Raw genomic sequence first — 18,610 nt, 5'->3', positions numbered from 1 at the left:
CCAGACTTCAAATGGTGCAAAGAAAACAAGTTCATATTCATAAAGTTTTAAGAGTTAAAAAAAAATCCATGTTTGAATAACCCTCTTTTTAATCACAGTTTTCATGCATCTTTGCACGTTCTCGCTTTTGGATTACTTCTGCTGCAAAATTTCAAGCAGTTCAGCTTGGTTTGATGGCTTGTGATCATCCATCTTCCTCTTGATTATATTTTAGAGGTTTTCTATTTGGTAAAATCAAAGAAACTCATCTTTTTTAGGTGGTCTCTTATTTTTTTCCAGAGCTGTATATGATATTGTTTTGGAGATACAAAGGCATACCAAGCTCTGTAAATTACTTCTAAACAATAACTATACATTTAATACAGCAAATATGTGATATACCGTTGGGCTCTTCCAGTAGTCCAGTCATTTCTGTGCAGTACATTTTGCCACATAATTCTAATCATGATCTCAGAGTCTCAAAATGAGTAGAATAATTTATTATTAGTGTCCTTTTGACTCACTGATAATCATCAGGCAGATCTGAGATATGCCCAGATTTAGCCTGGCTGTACAGCTGGAGAACATAATAATGAATGCTTCTGTTTATAAGATTCCCAAATGGTAAATATGGCACCCATGTGCAGATAGGCAGACTAAACAGATTTCAGTAATTAATTAAGATGGATTTCTCTCTGATAAGCTTAGAAATCACTGTGTTAAATGTGTTGCCTCAACATGCTCTTTATCCAGTCATCTGAGGACACTCACTGTTGAGTTGATTGATTTTTCTGTTGAGTTGCATGTTTTCTGTACCGCTGGTATTTTGGGTGCTTTGTTCTGGCAAGGTCGTTGTAGTGGTTGATCTTTAATTTGGTTTCTCTAATTCAGACCAGTTTTTCTGACATAATAGTGTATTATAAATGTCTTTCTCTTTTAAAACCAGCATTGATGCACTATATAGACATTAGAATTGGAAATATAATTAGTATGGCAAAAATAAAATCATGTTTATTTGTTTCAGAGAGTTTTTTTTGTTGGTAATACTTCTCTAGAGCAGGGGTTCTCAACTGGTCTCAGCCCAGGACCCACATTTAAGTCATTAAGTAGCAACCTACTTTTATAGACTACAAACCAAACATTGATTTTTCTTTTTGAAAAATAGCCTTCAAAACCCCATTTAAACATACATATGCATTTAAAGTGAATTTAAGAGCATTTTTTATAAAATTGAGGAGGGACATGACAAATACATGTATACAATTGGTACAGTAAAAGTAAATATCACCACTGCACAAAATAAATAAGGCCACAAAATTAGATACTTCTCTGCATATCTCTGCATTCAGAGTACATTAGTAAGAAAAAAAACTTGCTTTGTCTCTCTGTTTCCCCAATATAAAAGACAAGTATGGATGATGAGCATTAATTATTATTAATAATTTTTCTTATGTATTTACTATTTACAAATTGTCTGCAGCCCTCCCAGAACATGTCCATGACTCACTTTTGGCTCCCGACTAGGGCTGCAACTAATGACTATTTTGGTAGTCTACTAATCTGATGATTATTTTTACGATTAGTCGATTCGTCAACGATTATTTTTGCCTTGTGCTTCATCTCTAAAAAAAAAAACAATAGAAACACCTGAACATGAGATTTAAAAGGCATTTAAATGTCTAGATGTTGTTTAAACATGGAAATTACTGATATTTATTGAGTAAATGTGTGATCTGTTGTGTTTGGACACTTGGACACTCATTGACTAAGTAGAGTGTAAACTGTGTGAGGAATTTACCCATCTCCCATTGTGCTTCTGCCCCCAGCATTTTGTATAATGTGGTACTGTTACAAATTAACGATTAGTCGACAATGACATTTGTAGTCGAGAAATTTAAATAATCAACATTGCCAATTATATCAACTTATCGCTGCAGCCCTAGTCCTGACCCACCACAGTTGAGTGTCGCTGCTCTAAAATGACTAGACTAGCCGTGTGTGTGTTTGTGTTTGCACATCTGTGTTTGCAATGGGTGCTACTTTGTGTTCCTTCACACCTAACCTGTTTGGGTCGACTGGTCTTGAGTTTTCAGTTTGGTTCGAACCAAAATCGCAGGTGTGAAAGTGGCCACAAACCATGTGGTTTCAGACCAGATCAACTGAACATGCTTTGGTTTGTTTCAGTGTGAATGCATTTTTTTTTTTAATTTGGACTTTTGAACCAAGTGAATGAAGTTGAGGAAGGCTCTTTTCATCCTTTAAACAATAGAAGAAGAAAAAGAACCAGCGTTGTGCCAGTATTTGTACAGTAGATTACGTCACTGACTTCTGTATCTACTGTAACTGTAGATTAAACCTTATTTATAAACAGAAATTAAATGCATCCAATGGAAATTTGTTGCACTCACTCTGCTGTATGATACACATGCACTCAAAGGGGTTAGGATTGTGGCAGGAAGGCAGAATTCAGCACAACACCTTGAAAAATCAATCAGTGTGTAGTATAGGGAGACGCAGCCCATGTTCTGTGATGACAACAGGACATGGGAATGTCCTTTAGTGCCCTTAAGTGTCCTGTAGTTGCTAAAGGATAGTGTTTTGACCAAAACTAAGCAGAACAAAATGTTGGTGTATTAAATGTAGCAAAAAAGTGAACTATATGTGAACATTGTTTCAGACTTTCAGGTGTAAAAACCCATTTAAAAGTAGATTAATGGATTTATTATCCATATGTTAATGGATTTATCCACATATATTTAGACACATAATGTTAAAAATCAACAGGCCACAAAGCCATTTCAAACCATATGGGAAGCGAAGGGGGCTGTCAGAAATAACTGTGATATATTATTGTCAATTTATGGCCATTTTATGCAATTCATTTAAAAAATACATAAATACAAACACTGTTTTTAAATACAATGGACAACCTAGCTCATTCACGTTAATGGGATCTCCACACTAGGTAAATAAAGTAGGCTATAATAATGTGGTCAGCAAAATGATTTAGGTCAACCATATATTGTACAGTAAAAAAAAAAAAAAAATGTTATTACTGTGATAGGTCCACAAGCACAGCAGCATAGTAAGGCAAGTTATATATCATGGTGTGGAGTTAATAATTAATGAGTCTGTTGTTTATAATGTTACAGCACACTGAATTAATATCTTTTTCTCTTTGTTTTTTACCCTCACAGAAAAGGAACTAAACACAAAATGTGTGATCGACATGGAAGGCAACCAGACGTTCCTGCACCCAGCGAGTGGGAACCTGGGGAAAGGAGATGCAAGGTAAGCTCACGTCAGAAAGCCTCAGTTTGCTTTAAAGGTTGTTCTGGATCAGATCACATGGGTGACTCACCAAGGTCCTTTTAGTGCTCATCTCATTTCAGACATTTCCATTAACTCTTAGTGTTGTGGGAGCCAAGGTTCAGCTGTAGTCTTTGGACTGTTTAAATTATGCATAAGAGCCTAAATTAAGTTGAGGTCTAATGGATATACAATACTGTGCAGAGGTTTTTGGCACATAGATAAAATTAGAATAGATACAGTAAAAAGTAAGAAGCTTTTCTTTAACTTTATTCAGAAGAAAGTAGTTGAGATCTTGTTCTATCAGCATGTCACCTGATTTACCAAACCAGAGGCTAACATGAGGAGAACTATAAATAATACTAGACTTCATAATATATGTTTTGTGTTTTAACAAACATACTGATGTAAAGTTGACTTTTTGTATGAATGTTATTTGTTTTTGTCCTAATTTTAGTGTTTTCCTAAGTAAATCTACACTTACTACCTAGATAAGGTTTACATTTTTGTAAGACATTTGCCCAGTACTGTGTACATATTTTTAGAGCAAATTAGGGCTGCACGATATATCCTTTAAGCATTGTCATTGTGATGAGCACATGCTCAATAGTCACAGCACAGGACATGCAATGTCACTTAAGGCAATTAATTCAAACACGTCATGTTACAATGTTTTATTCTTGACACAAGAAGTAGATACACAGCGCTGTCTCTGTGTCTGTGTGAGTGACAGGCTGATGCTGCCTGAGAAGCATAAGGGGGAGGCAGGAGTAAAAACGAGGTAACCGCATGGCCTCCAACTGCATGGTTTGGTACGTGCTTGGAAACGCACATGTCAAGAGCTGTGCAACTCAGTCCTGCACAGTTCTGTGCAGTTACAGCTAAAGTCATGCTTTTAATCACAGAAAAAAAGCTCTTATTTTTGTTTTCCTCTGGATTTGAGTGCTCCGCGCTGACTCAGCTATTGATCGTGCAGGTGGGGGCGGGGCTGGTGAAGTCATGGGCCCTGCATTGTTTAATATTGCGATTATATAAAGGCAAAAGATAGAAGAATTTTAAAAAGAGGAAGTCTCAACGTCAACATAGCAATGTGGGCAAAAGCAGTAGTCATATCGTAGAACGTGCAATGTTACATAAATCAAATAAAAAAAACTTAATGCTACTTGCTTGACAAAACTATCGCCTGCCTTGCGCTTGTTTATGTGTACCTTGTTCTATCAACGATAATATATAAAGGCGGACCCATCCTCCTTTGGTCAGACAACTTGTAAATGAATGTTAAAAAGTGATTATAGTTAAATAGCCACAACAGAAGTGGGTGCAGCAGAAAATTCCTAGTTAGAGATCATATAAACTTGTAATCGGATGTAATCGGTAGTGGAAAGTGAGCAGCTAGTCCGAGGATGTCGGCATAAACTGGGCAGTGGGCAGCTGATCTGTGGTGGGTGACGGGGAAGCCTGACCTCCAGAGACGTCCATCAATCTGGCCGGGCAGGTGACAGGAGAACCTGAGGGTCGAACATCCATCAGGGGCAGGTGGGCAGTCAATATCTCTGAGAAGGCAGAACGATGGAATTAGTTTTGACTGGATTTATGGAAAGCAAACAGTATGCAGTAGTGTGTGTGCACAAACCTAAATGATTGTGTGCACGAGCATCTCAGTTTCGCACAATTCTCTATGCCCATAAACCCCTGAATCTGCAGCCTTTATCTAAGGAAAAATGTTAATAACCAAAAGCTGAACTAAACATATACGTTTTTAGTCTAGAATTCAAGAGCTGAGCTGGGGCTGCAACGATTAGTGGATATAATTGACAATGCCGATTATTTAAATTTGTCGACTACAAATTTCATTGTCGACTAAGCGTTCATTTGTAAAATTACAGCATTAGACAAAGTGCTGGGAACAGAAGTGCAATAGGAAATAAAAGGGTAAATGGATCACTCACACAGGTTACACTCAACTTAGTCTGTGTTTTCAAAAGTGTATAAACTCAACAGATCACATATTTAATCACTAAATATCAGTAATTTCCATGTACATCTAAACATTTAAATGCCCTTTAAATGTCATGTTCAGCTGTTTCTATCGTTTTTAGACATGGAGAACATGGCAGAAATAATTGTGACTAATCGACTAATCCAAAAAATAATCATCAGATTAGTCGACTACCAAAATAATAATCATTACTTGCAGCCCTAGGCTGAGCCCTTAACATATTCATTTTGACTCTGCATTTGACATTGTGACCAAGGTCATGTGACATACGACAGGAAGGAGTAAAAAAAAAAAAGCATTTCAGAATATTTTTCAGTACTTTCTGTTGCAGCTGGACCTGAGCGTTATGACCTTGACCCACTTTCAGCTGAAAAGTCTCACCGGCTCAGTATGAGATCTGATCTGAGAGCGTTTCTGCATTATTGCTCTCTGTGGAATGCAGAGCGGTGCTGTGGTTTTGTTGTGTGATGAGGCACTTCGAAGGCTCTGGAGTTGTTCTGAGGCTTTTTGTAAGCAGTGGTGGCTCAGCGGTTAGAGAGCAGGGTTATTGATCACATGGTTGTGGGTTTGAAACCTCGAGTTTGCTAAGCTCTTAAACCTCTGTGCTGCAGGGGTGCAGCAGCATGGCCTGTGTTGACAGTTTTCTGACTCAGGCTTTCTGAAAGTTTTGTCATACTGTAATGACAACGGTCCTCCCCTTCTTCTTCTTCTTTCTTCTGCTCTTTCTTGTCTTTGTTCTTTTTTTGCCTGTACTTTTTTTTCTATCTTCCTTCACTGCTGATATTCTTCTGTTTGTCTCTGATCTTATTCATTTTCTTATTCTAGCTAACTTTTTCTTTCTTCCTCCTCCTTTCTTTAATCATAATCACCTTCTTCCTGTTCTTTGTCTGTCCTTCTCCTCTTCCTTGAACTCCTTTTCCTGGTCCTCGTTTTCCCTAGTCTTTCCGTTACTTTTCTTCTTTTATCCTTTTGCATCTTCATTATCTTCATCTTTCTGCTTTCTCATCCACTCTCCCTTCTTAATCTGCTTCATCTTATTATTCTTTTTCCTCTTTTCATTTCTCCCCTTTTCCTTTTATTTTTTATTTCTTTATTTTTTTTATTATTTTTTTTTACCTACTCTTCCTCTTTGAGGGCCCTATGATTCTATGATGTGGAGAACATAAACAAACAGGGGTGTGCCATATCATATCGTACGCGATAATATCGCCAACATTTTTGAATATCTTGAACGATATTAAACCCTAAAATATCCCTTATAATCACATCAGGGTACTACTTTTTTTTGCTGTTTTTAGCAAAAAGAAAAATTCCCACTCTTCTCATTTCCCATTAAATATCTACTAGAGCAGAATACATCTGTCCAGTATCGTTAATTTTACTTCAGCACGGGATATATGGAGATATATGGAGTGCATTTGTAGTATTGTGCAGTAGTGTATTCTTGAAAGAAAAAAAATCAGTATTGTTATCGCAAAAATACCATGAAATATCGTGATATTATTTTAGGACCATATCGCCCACACCTAGAACTGAGGAATAATAGCTATTAAAACATACTGACCTTCAATCGAATTTAATCAAACGCACAGTTTACTTTAAAGATGCATGTTATTCATTTTGATTATTTTACCACAGCTCATGTAATTAATTAAGGTTTTTTTTTATTCCCCGATGTCACTATAAATCTTTAAAATCTGAAATGTAAAGAAAAAATGATAAAACTGAAAACAGAAAAAATAAAATGGAATTAGTCAGAAAATAAAACTGTTTTAATAGGGCCCTATGCCTCTTCATTTTCCTTCAATCATTTTTTTATTTTTTCATTTTTTCTGTTCTTCCTTTTCCTTCTTCCTCACTCTTCTTCTTCCACATCCTCATTTTCTTCTTTTTCCTCTTGTCTCTTTTCTTCCTACTCAGCTTCCTTTGCTTTGTCATTTTCATTGGCATCATCTTTGTCCATCTTTCTTCTCTTTATATTATTTTTCCTTTTTCTTCTTTCTTCCCATTTCTTCTTGTCCCACCTCTTCCTTTCCATCTTCTTCCATCTCTTCTTTAAAACATGAAAATGGTGAACTTCTTATTCTGATAGATTGTTTTTATTATTAAACAAATGTTTCTTTCTTTGTTATATTTCATGCATATAATTTTAATCAGAGCGCATTGGACAGACAAATTATCTCAGACTGTATCCGTCATGCTTCTTCTGTCTCATGGAGTATATCAGGAAAAAGTTATAATTGATGTTAATGTATGATGTTGAGAGGTTTGTGACTGTTTGCTCACTGCTCACTGCTGTGTGATCTACACTGTGTGTTTAGCATGAGTGAGTATTGTAGAGTGAACAGTATAGATGGCGTGCTGCTGGGGGGCAGGGGAGCAGCAGTGTAGACATGCAGGCCTCCATCCTGCCGTGTGTCAGGACATAACTCTCCTTCGTCTGACTTCCTCTCTTTCTCTCCTCCCTCCATCGCTATGGCAACTCGGAGGGAGGTTAACCCCAGGTCACCCGCGGCTGAAGACGGGTTTTCTGTGGAAAAGAGGAACATGCAAGTTAGCTTTAGCATCTGTCGGCCATAAACATTTCCTCTGACTTTTATGGTGGTAGACAAGAGAGCACAATTATTCCTCTCTCGCTCCCTTTATCTCGCTGATGCACACGGACAAAGGCCGAGGTGCACCAGGTTTTAAACTTGGAAGTGAATGGTGCAGCCGCCTGCTGCCTCCACACAACAGACAGTTTAATTGCTGCCGAGTTCATGAGTTCTGCGCTGCTGAATTGCTGGCCTCGTGAACGCCCCCCTGCTGCCCAGATGTTTCGAATGGCACAGTTCACATGGGCAGAAGGGCAGCGGATCAGCCCTGCCCACTGACTCATATTAATTGTTAACCTACGTTGTTAGACAGAGTAAGACGCGCCTGATCAAACAAGCCATGTCTCTTCCATTTGCAACAGCATATTTCTTACATGGCAGTGAATCTCTTGTAGGCTTGCCATCCTTTGTGAGAGCATACTTTTCTCAGCAGGGCCTCGGGCAGCTGATACTAATGACTCACATGGGTCTTAGTGCCTGTCAGATTTACTGGGAATAGAATAGGGTCCACTACACATGCAGCTCCTGCAAAAGGCTTTGAAAGGTGCTGCGAAGCATCTATATTACCAACAGGCTTCTTAAAACAGCATTATTTAGCATTTGTAACTTAACATTAAGCTTAAGCGTTAGACTGTGTTAAAGTAGACATGACACTTCTCACAGGACTGTGTAATGCTGCATAAACAGTACACACAAATCATATGAGTGTAAAAGCCTGTAATATTGCTATACCATCTCAGGTTAAGTACCTGTTCTGTATGCCACAGCTTGTCCAGAAATGTGTGTCCTTTAGGAAAGGCTCAAAGTTCTTTATTGTAAATTATACTCCACAACTGTAACAGGAGCTCAGGAGAAAAAAATGCCAATTTTTGCATAATTTCTTAAATTAAAAAACAAAAAAGTTTCCTCTATGGTATCACACAATGGACAAATTGAAAAATTGGAAATATCTTTATTTTTAAGAGTATATTGTATTCTAATCAGTATCAGAATCAGTCAGCTCACGCTTAATCATTGATTATTCACAAACAGTATTTTTTTTTTATTGTATGGTGACTACAGTACTCAACTCTGTTCGAGATTATAGAGCATTTTTTAGCTGCCATTTTTTAGCTGGCAGATAAAAATAAATGTGATTTTATCATTATAGTTTGGAGATTATACAAATATCCTGCTCCTACACATCATGTTTTAGTCTCTGCTCAGATCCGTTTGAACCACAGTGGACAGTTACTAATAGACAGCCAAATATGACTAATGGAAAAGCAAAAAACAGTATATTTAAGTTGATAGTAGTGTAGGTTCCATTGAGAAGAAAAAGCCACATTCGAATGTGCATTTTAATCAGTTTTAAATCGTTTTAAATTGAGTAATCATGACCGCTTTTTTTCTTCCCCCTAAAGTGTCAAACTGAGTTCCTTCTGGGCCAGAGTTCTGCTACATTAAACACACCTGCCACACATTCATCTCATCCCTAATTAATTAGCAAGGCTAAGAGCAGCAGAGCTGTGTCCCTGAACAAACCCCTGCCTCACCCTTCAGACACATCTTGTACTAATGTTGAACCGTGACCACCCAATTCTTCAGGAGGTTCTGATCGTGTTGTTGATCGGCTATTTTTGTCCTCAGTCTTATTATTTCTGAATATAGTCTGAGACTATAAAGTCCTCACTGTTTGGATAAGAGATGATTCAGTCTATTTTTTTGAAAGCTGAAGGCTGGAAGCTGCACTGCCTGTGATGTGTATTATATAGTCAGCAATTCTGTTGGTGAAGATGATGCATTTGTTTAAACAGGTGCTTTCTGCAGGTGGTGTTTGTGTGTGTTACCTGATTACAGTGTCAATACTTATGCTGTGTTTTATTTGCATTGAAAGTCTAAAGTCAGAGCTGGGAGTGAGTTGATGGAATTCTAGTAAAATATCTCTAAACCTTTCTAAAAACTCAGTTAATTAATACGTCCAATCAAATTGTGCCATCTATAAGGTCCAGATCATCACTGTTGGCATTATCTCACCTGAGTATTGTTGGCAATACCATCTGATTAACTCATTACATGTAGTGCTGGACTATAGACCGGTTCATACAATATACCATATGACAATTTAGAACCAGTATACCTTTTTCACATACCACCATACCACTAGAGGCGCTGCGGAGCGCTGTGTAGAAGCACACAGTGTAGAACAGCGCTGCCAAACAAGAATGCTGGTGCAGCTCGCTAGATAACACTAGCCAGTTAGCATAACGAGCTAACGCACTGGAAGCTCCTGCAACAAAAACCTACACTGTAGCCTATTTATTAAAACAGGTTGTGGTCTAAAGCGCTGCCACTATGAGCAGGAGGTTGCAGGTTCGAACCCCCGCTCATGCGGCTTTGCCATCAGGCTGCCGGCGCTCAGAGGTAGCACAATTGGCCCTGCTCCCTCCGGGTGGGTAGATGGTGCTCTCTCCCCACACCCACTAAAGGGTGATGTCTGCAGCACAGGGCGTCTGTGAGCTGATGTACCGGAACCGAGCCGCTGCGCTGTCCTCCAAGTGCGCTGGCTGCTCGGCAATGCTGCATCAGCAGCAGCTCCTTTACCCTCCTGATGTGTTGGGGCATCACTAGTGATAGGGGGAGTCCTAATGAGTGAGTTGGGTAATTGGCCATGTAAATTGGGGGGAAAAAATGGGAAAAGAATTGAAAAATAATATTAATCAGATTATATGTACTCCTAACAATACAGTAAATCACAGGCCTATATTACATTACATTACATTACATTTCATTTGGCAGACGCTTTTGTCCAAAGCGACTTACAATAATGAAGTACAAAGTAATAGGAATTTAGATAACCCATTTTTAGATAGGGCTTAAAGGAGGTCGAAGGGAAATAAAGGGATAGAGAAGTGAAGGAGGGGAAGAAGGAAATGGGGTTAGAAGTAGTTAGTGTGTTAGAGGTGTTAGGAGAGTAAGTGCTCTTTGAAGAGCTCTGTCTTCAGGAGTCTCTTAAAGATAGCGAGAGATTCTCCTGATCTGGTAGTGGAAGGTAGTTTGTTCCACCATATAAAAGCCCAGTCATGCAAAAAATATAAATAAATAATAATAAATATACTGTGAAAAATACTGTGATATACATTTTTGGTCATGCCGCCCAGCATTAATTAAATTGTTTTTGCACATCCGAACGCTATGGATTAATGTCCACAGATAGAAGTTGGTCAGTACTGTGTGTATTACTGATTTAATAAGACACTAATAGATAGAAGTGATATTGCAGTGTATTATACCACTGTACTGATTAAACTACTGTATTATACTCCTGTACTGCTTTTACTACTGTTGATGTGCAGTGCAGGTTGGTTAGGCTCTTTCAACTTTGCGAATGGTAAATCAGACATGAGGTGAACCAGTTTAAAGTCCTTTCTTGAAACTCAGAAATGTAAGGACATTTAAAACCAAAAAAATAGAGTTCATTGAGGGTCATTATCCTTTATAAGAACAAATTTTACTGAAATACTGTATACATAAACACTAGAGACCTCTTATATAGCATTATATTGGTAAAAACTCCCCCATATCCCCAAGTTACTTTTGTCTCAGTGAACACTACACCAGCTTGTCTTTTGGAGGTGTGATCCTTTGAGACATGCCCAGCAGTCTGAGTTAAGTGACAGCTGAACTTTCTAATCTGTCTACATCAACAGTGCCAGCGGTATCAGTGTCCTTATTTGCAGGTTGCTTGTTTTTAAGCATTAAAGTGAATTCTAGCCTGCTCACAAGTTCTCAATGGAGCTAGTGAGCAGCAAATGATTTATAGTTATTTATTGAGCAAAAATTTGAGCTCAATTGGGTATCATCTTCTATAAGATCGCCACAGTCATATAGAATGTTTTTCAAAGGACGTTAATGTAAAAATTATATTACATTTGGAGCATTTCTAATTTTCCCTTTTTTCAGTACATTGGAAAAGAATGTAAAAAAACTAGGAGTCTTGTTTTGGATCAACTGAATCATGGTCTAAATGCATTTGCAGTGTGAACACACTGGTTCAGACTTTCAGACCAAAGACAGGAAGTTGTGACAGGCACACTAAACAATAGAAAAAGGAAAAGAGCCAGTGTTTTGCCAAAATCTGACCGTCTTCTATGTGCACACTGGTTAAATTACAGTATGGGTACAATAGATTATGCTGCTGACTGCTGTATCTACTGTAACTGTAGATTAACCCTTATTTATATACAGAAAGGAAAGAAATCCAAGGGTTGTCTGTTATACTTATTCAACTGTGATGCACATGCACTCAAAGGCAGCTGGATTCTGGTAAGGAGGCAGAATTCAGCACATCACCTTGAAAGGCAATGCATCAAACTGACATATCAATCAGTGTCAAGTATAGGGTGATTAATTTAGCTGATGATGACGACAAGACATGGCAAAATTCTGTAGTGAGCTTTGTCTGCAGACTAAAACTAACCAGACTAAATGTACAATATACAGTGTAACACACAAACCTCATCCCTGATCTGGACTTTGGTCTGGACTTGCAGGTCTGAAACCGCCCTGAGTTATTTGGCTGAGAAATGTCAGATGAGGGCAGTGAGGTGTTTGTATGTGAGACACAGGAAGGCAGTGAGACAGGCCTGACACGCCTCACTCTCAATTCTAATGAGCTCAAGCAACCGGATGCCACAGTGCCCTTTGCCCCACTGACATCAGGGCTATGACTGTGTTCTAGAGTTACTGACTGACTGTGAAGGTTCTAGATTATTTCTTGTGCTGCTTAAAAAAAACCCTCTCAAAAAATGTTGGGTTTCTCTTAGGCTTGGATGATGACATGCATGTAGACAAATAATAATAATCTCTGTAAGAATGATCATGATATTATAATTAGCATCTCATTAAAAAAAAGTGTTTGGCTAGCCATGATAATTTTTTTTGTGGACGCTGTATTGTCCCAGAAATGATTGTGATAAACCAATACCAGCATTGGTCTGTTATTGCATGACTGGTTAAAATACTGCTCGCTGTTATAAATGTGAACACACATACTACAAATAAACAATTACGGTTATTATATATATATATATATATATATATATATATATATATATATATATATATATATATATATATATATATATATATATATATATATATATATTTATTTTTTTTACTTATTTAACTTTTTCTTTATATTGTCACTGTTATTGTTGGTATGGTGCCTAAGGCCATGTCATGAGGCTGAAATACATCACCTCTTATTAACAGGGTTCATACGGTCATGAAAAAGCTGGAAAAGTAATGGAATTTGAAAATAGCAATTTCTAGGCCTGGATCAGTTTTGGAAAAAAAAAACAAAGTTTTGGAAATGTCATGGAAATTTGGTCTATAAATCTTTGTGTTTCGCTGTATCGATGAAGAAAATCTATTTTGAGCTAACAAATACGTCAGCTCAGAGTTAATTCAGTTATTTAGCCCTACACAATGGAGCTCTCAGAATCTTACAAATTTTATTATTAAAAACTGTGCGTGTCAGCATTTTATCTGATTCATTTTAGACCTGCTATAATCAATATTAATTATAGCTTAGTTTATTTTTGATTTTATTGTCTATGTCTGCACTGATGTTTTAGAAATCGTGTGGTCATGAAAATCTAAAAAAAATGATGGAAATTTCTTATTGGTTAAAAAGTGTATGAACCTTGCGTTAAACGAGCAGTTTAAATGTATGTAAATTAATTTTAATGCATTTGAACGCTATTTATTTCTGACAGATTATACCTTGGCATTAACACCCAAAATCCGCCATTTCCACTATAGACAATAACTGGTCGTTGGATATCATGAAAGTGAGCTACTTCTGTCTAATCGCTTTTATTCTTTGGGTTTTCTGCCTGAGTTTGGCCTATTTTAGAAAGAATGTGAAGTCTCTGCAGGTGCTTCATCAGCAGTATTGTTCTTAATATGACAACATGAACTAAAAATAAGTTAAAAATATCCGTCTTTAGGCGAGTTTCTTAAGGACTAAAGTGTGCTGACCTCAGCCTATTTAAGAACATCAAGTTGAAGCATGGGAAGCATCCTATACATTAATTAATTAGGACGTATCTGGGTGACGGTAATTTAGGTCAAGTGTACAGAATGTCATCTTCCCGGTCGTGGGCTGTGTATTTGCAAACAGCTGAAGCGTAATGTAATTGTTTAAATGATGCTGATGTGAGTGGAGAGAGAGGAAGGGGTGGATTTGTGTGAGGGAGGGGGCGAGGGAGGGAGTGAGTGTACAGGCAGGCACAGTGGTGGTCAGTCAGACTGTCTCTCCTGTCATGTGGGTCCTGGTCATGAGGTGTGAGACAGAGTTTGGTAAGCCCCTGTAATGACCTCAGTGACTCGCACAGACAGCTGTCGCTGTGGCGGACGTCAGAGCTCCAGTAGAATGTGACTTTGGGCCGTGTTCATGGATCACTTGGCTCTTTTGTACTGGTGTAGTTAGGGGTGCATTAGTATCTTGATATCTTGATATAAAAATTGATGTGCTTATTATGAGTTTTTGATATTGGTAATTATGTGCCAGCAGCAGGAGCTGCCGCCATATAATTAAGCTATTTTAAACTAGTTTTTGTAGTAGAGTTCTGACTACTTAATGGCGGCATGGGCATTTAGGTGTATGTACACAGCATGTTTAGGCCCAGTCCCACTTACCCCTACCCCTTCTTTTTGAGTGTAACCCTTTGCCTTGGAAAATAATTTTAAGGGGAAGGGGTGTGTAGTCTTTCCCATACCCTGCTGAGCTGATTTAGTAGCAGTAAAGCGCTAAAGTTTAGTAACCTAGCTGCTGCTGGTTAGCTAGTTAATTTTAGGGCATTGTAGTCTTCAGAAGGGGGCAGGTGGTGCAGAAATTAATTAGTATTGTATTATTGTCCTTTCCTTAATTCATTTGTAATGGGGAGCTGAAATTAGCTTTTATTCGCTTTTATTTTATTTTTCCGTTCCACCTTAAATTCTGCAGCCTCTGCTGTCTGTCGCACTATTTAAGGTGGAATGGGAAAGTTAGCTAGCTGCTGAGACAAACTACTAGCGATTTATTTATTTATTTTTTTGCTTGTTATGAAGATTTTGGCCACAAAACATTGAAACTACATATTAAACTATGGTAATAAAGTGCTATTCATACCTTTTAACAAAGAAAATACTTACTGTGCATTTGTGGGTTTCTTTGGTCACTTGTTCTGCTATCTTACTACTGATTCTCATAACCCTTGGTTTGAAGTGTGCAGCTGAAAAATCTTAGTATGAAGAGCTAGCAAGCATCTCTTTCCCCTACCCCTCCAACCTAACAAGAATCGGGCAAGAATTCTTAAGTTAACAGCAGCCACATTTGCCATCTGGTAGCTAGAGAGGTTTACATCCCGCAGCTCTGGGATGTGGAATGTTTGAGTTCTAGCCAATCACTCTGGGATAGGTTGGGTGGCATAACTAATCATCCATTATCAGTACCTGACCTCTAACTAATGTCAAAAGCCTTCAAATCATCGCCACAGTTTGGGCTTTGATTGGCCACTCCAAAAGTCAGTTACGTTTTCTTAAGCCATTCTGTTTTGGTGTTTGGTGTTTTGGGTCATTGTCCTGTTGCATCACCCAACTTTCTCACGTTTTCCTTAACATTGTTCTGTAGCATTGTTTAATACAGTTGAAAACTCAGCTTTCCCACAGTTATTATAAGCTGACCAGGTGCTGATGAGGCTGATGTTCCCTTCACCATTCTTTACGGTTGGCCTGGATAAAGATCAGATCACATTTTATGTAGAAAATCTTGAAATTCCAAAGGAATTACATACTTTTTCTTGACCATGTAATTCATATTGAGATTTTTGTCTAAATAATTCCGATGTAGGCTGGTTTGTTTTGATTATTTTTGCATTAAATTGAGCTAGAACTACTACCAAGTGTTTTTTGTTGTGTATTTTATCTCAACTCTATCTGTACCAGAGCTCTCATGCTCCTTTACTCTTTAAAATCCTTACTGAGATTAAGGTGCCAGTCCTGTGGTCGGCACTATCCAGCAGTCATCAGTTCCCTGTTGTCTGATTTAAATGATTGTGTGTGGGAAATGCACTCTGCAGCTGAATGAGGCCGAGCTTGCTTAGAAGTGCTGTCAGTGCTATTGAAGCTGTGTATAAATCTCTGCTCTTCCACAGAAGGGAGTTGCAAGCACGTCCTTTTTTATATTGCAGTTTCTCCCGCTGTGTGAGAGAGAGAGAGGCTGAATCATGTTGATGAAACTGGGTGTGCGTTAGAACTGATCCTGAGACCGAGGCCAAGGCTATGAATTTTTCTCCATTTTCATTTTCTCAACTGTTTTATTAATGCCAGAAAAATAATTGATTATTTTGCCTTTTGGTTTATTATTTTTATCTGAAAATTATAACGCTTCATTTAGAGCCTTGTTTTTTATCCCTTGCGGTCACAGTTTGTGAACATCCATTAATTTCAACTCAAATGAAGTGTAGTGAATAACTACCACGCCCTACATGTTTTAAGTTTGCCCACTGGGTGAGGTGCACCACTGCTGTGCCAGTAAATGTGTTTGGACATGATTACTAACCTTCCATTCACCTACTATTATGAGAGGCTTTGGAAAGAAGTGTGATAAATAGTGTGAAATAATGTAAGTTACATACAGTTAGACAATGTTAGTGGCTGCACAATATATTGATTCAGCATTGATATTGCAATGTACACATGAGCAATAGTTACAGTGCAGGATGGGCAATGTTTTTTGTGCAATGCACAAAATAAGTCACACTGTTTTCATTGATCAAGATGATATCAATCAGATTAAGGATTGTATCAACTAGGGGTGGGCGATATGGCTCTAAAATGAAATCACGATATTTCAGGGTATTTTTGCGATAACGATATACTTGGCGATATAGGAAAACTAAAATAATTCATTCATTTCAGGAATATAGTATAATAGTACAACAGAATAATCATAATGTGGCAAAATTAATAATATAGCATAAAATAATATAATGCAGCAAATAATATTGCAGAATATTTAGTGCATGCATATAAACTGCAAACTAAAACAATTATACAATAAATACACCTAAAGCTTCACAGTAAATAATAGACTACTTTTAAGACAGAACAGCCCTATTATCACGATATGGATTTTTAATATCATGATATTTCTGTGACACGATATATTGTATACGATATCATATTGCCCACCCCTAGTATCAACCCAACATTATATTATAGTGCATCTCTTGACATGGATCACTGATGTCTGGCGAAGTTTGGTGCAAATTCCTGCATTTTCTAATATATTTATTTTTCCTAATAAAAATATTGCCATGTCCATGTTTCCAATATCTTACAGCACCAACAGTAATGGTTATATTTGACACTCATATTTTAGCAATGGTTGCAACTTTTGCTAGTAATAATGGCTTATAATGGTGTTAATGGCGTATAATGGTCTTATTGAATTATCCTTTGTGTGATATTGTGTGTCAATATCAAATGGCCAATAGACCACATTTTAACCACAACCAGAATACAGCAGCAACCATAAACTATAATGGTAAAATGATTATGTTCAATATAATGAAGCTTTTACTGCTCTTTAAGCAGCTCTTTTTACTTTGAGCTCCACAGTGCTGTTCTGCATTATATGGGGAATTATATGGTAATGGCCTTTCCCAGATGGGGTGCTCAGCATTCCAATGTGTTTTTAATGTGGTGTGTGTATGTATGTATGAATATATCCCAGTGTCTGTCTGAACATTCTTAATGACGAAAAGTAGGGGTGGGCGATATGGCCTTAAAACAATATTGCGATATTTGGTGTTCATGGTGTTTTTGAGATAATAATACTCTTTGCAATATTACAAAATACTGATAAAAAAAGAATATTTCAGGAATACACTACTGCAACAAAATAAAAATTACATTTTATTACTGCATATGATATGTTATGGAACACCCCTAACTGAGAGATTAAAATATACAAGATTTTTTTTTTCCAGATTTGTAACAGAAATCAATGATTCAGAATGTCATGATACTAATACTGATACACCCCAAATATCTACATATATCCAGGACTGAAGTGAAATAAATGATACTGAACAGATATGATCTGTATCTAGTGTATATATATATATATATGTATAAGGGGAAATGAGAACAGTGTGATTTTTTTTTTTCTTTTGATAAAAAACAGCAAAAAGTAGTACCATGATGTGATAATTAGGGGTGGGTGATATCAATCAATCAATCAACCTTTATTTAAACTCGGAGTACATTGAGCGTGGCCCTCATTTACAATGCAGCCGAGCATTTACATAGGGAAGGGATTGACAGAAACAACAACAACAAAAAGGTATATAGAATAAAATAAGTAATAAAAAGCATAAAATCAGCATTATAATAAGGTATAAGAATTATTTAAAAAGAAGATGATAATAATAATAAAAAAATTAAGATATAAAACAAATAAGATAAAAATAATAATTTAAGGGTAGGAATCATAAAATCATAGGTAAAAAAAAGGTAATAGAACTAATAAAAATTCAACTACAGATGAATAAATAAAAAACTAAACATAAAACATAAAATAGTAAATATAAACAAGCAATAACTATAATAAAAGTTATAATAAAATTAAGAAAAAAATGGCACGGTATTTCAGGGTATAATATCATTTACCATATTCAGAAGTAAGTGCATTATTTTG

The 18,610-nt window shown here is 37.0% G+C and overlaps 1 protein-coding gene across 3 annotated transcripts in view; it reads left to right on the top strand.

Moving 5' to 3' along the window:
- kif13ba (kinesin family member 13Ba) overlaps positions 1–18,610 on the top strand; it is an 87,700-nt gene that overhangs the window by 8,538 nt on the left and 60,552 nt on the right. For all 3 annotated transcript variants that reach the window (XM_049463858.1, XM_049463857.1, XM_022673221.2), the window contains exon 2: positions 3,177–3,270. In XM_049463858.1, the coding sequence (XP_049319815.1) occupies positions 3,177–3,270 (94 nt within the window). The remainder of the gene's footprint in view (positions 1–3,176; positions 3,271–18,610) is intronic.

The sequence above is a fragment of the Astyanax mexicanus genome, chromosome 14 (genome assembly GCF_023375975.1).
Source record: "Astyanax mexicanus isolate ESR-SI-001 chromosome 14, AstMex3_surface, whole genome shotgun sequence".
Lineage (NCBI taxonomy): Eukaryota > Metazoa > Chordata > Actinopteri > Characiformes > Acestrorhamphidae > Astyanax > Astyanax mexicanus.
Note: the sequence above shows the minus strand (reverse complement) of the source record. Positions and strands in the feature narration are given on the sequence as shown.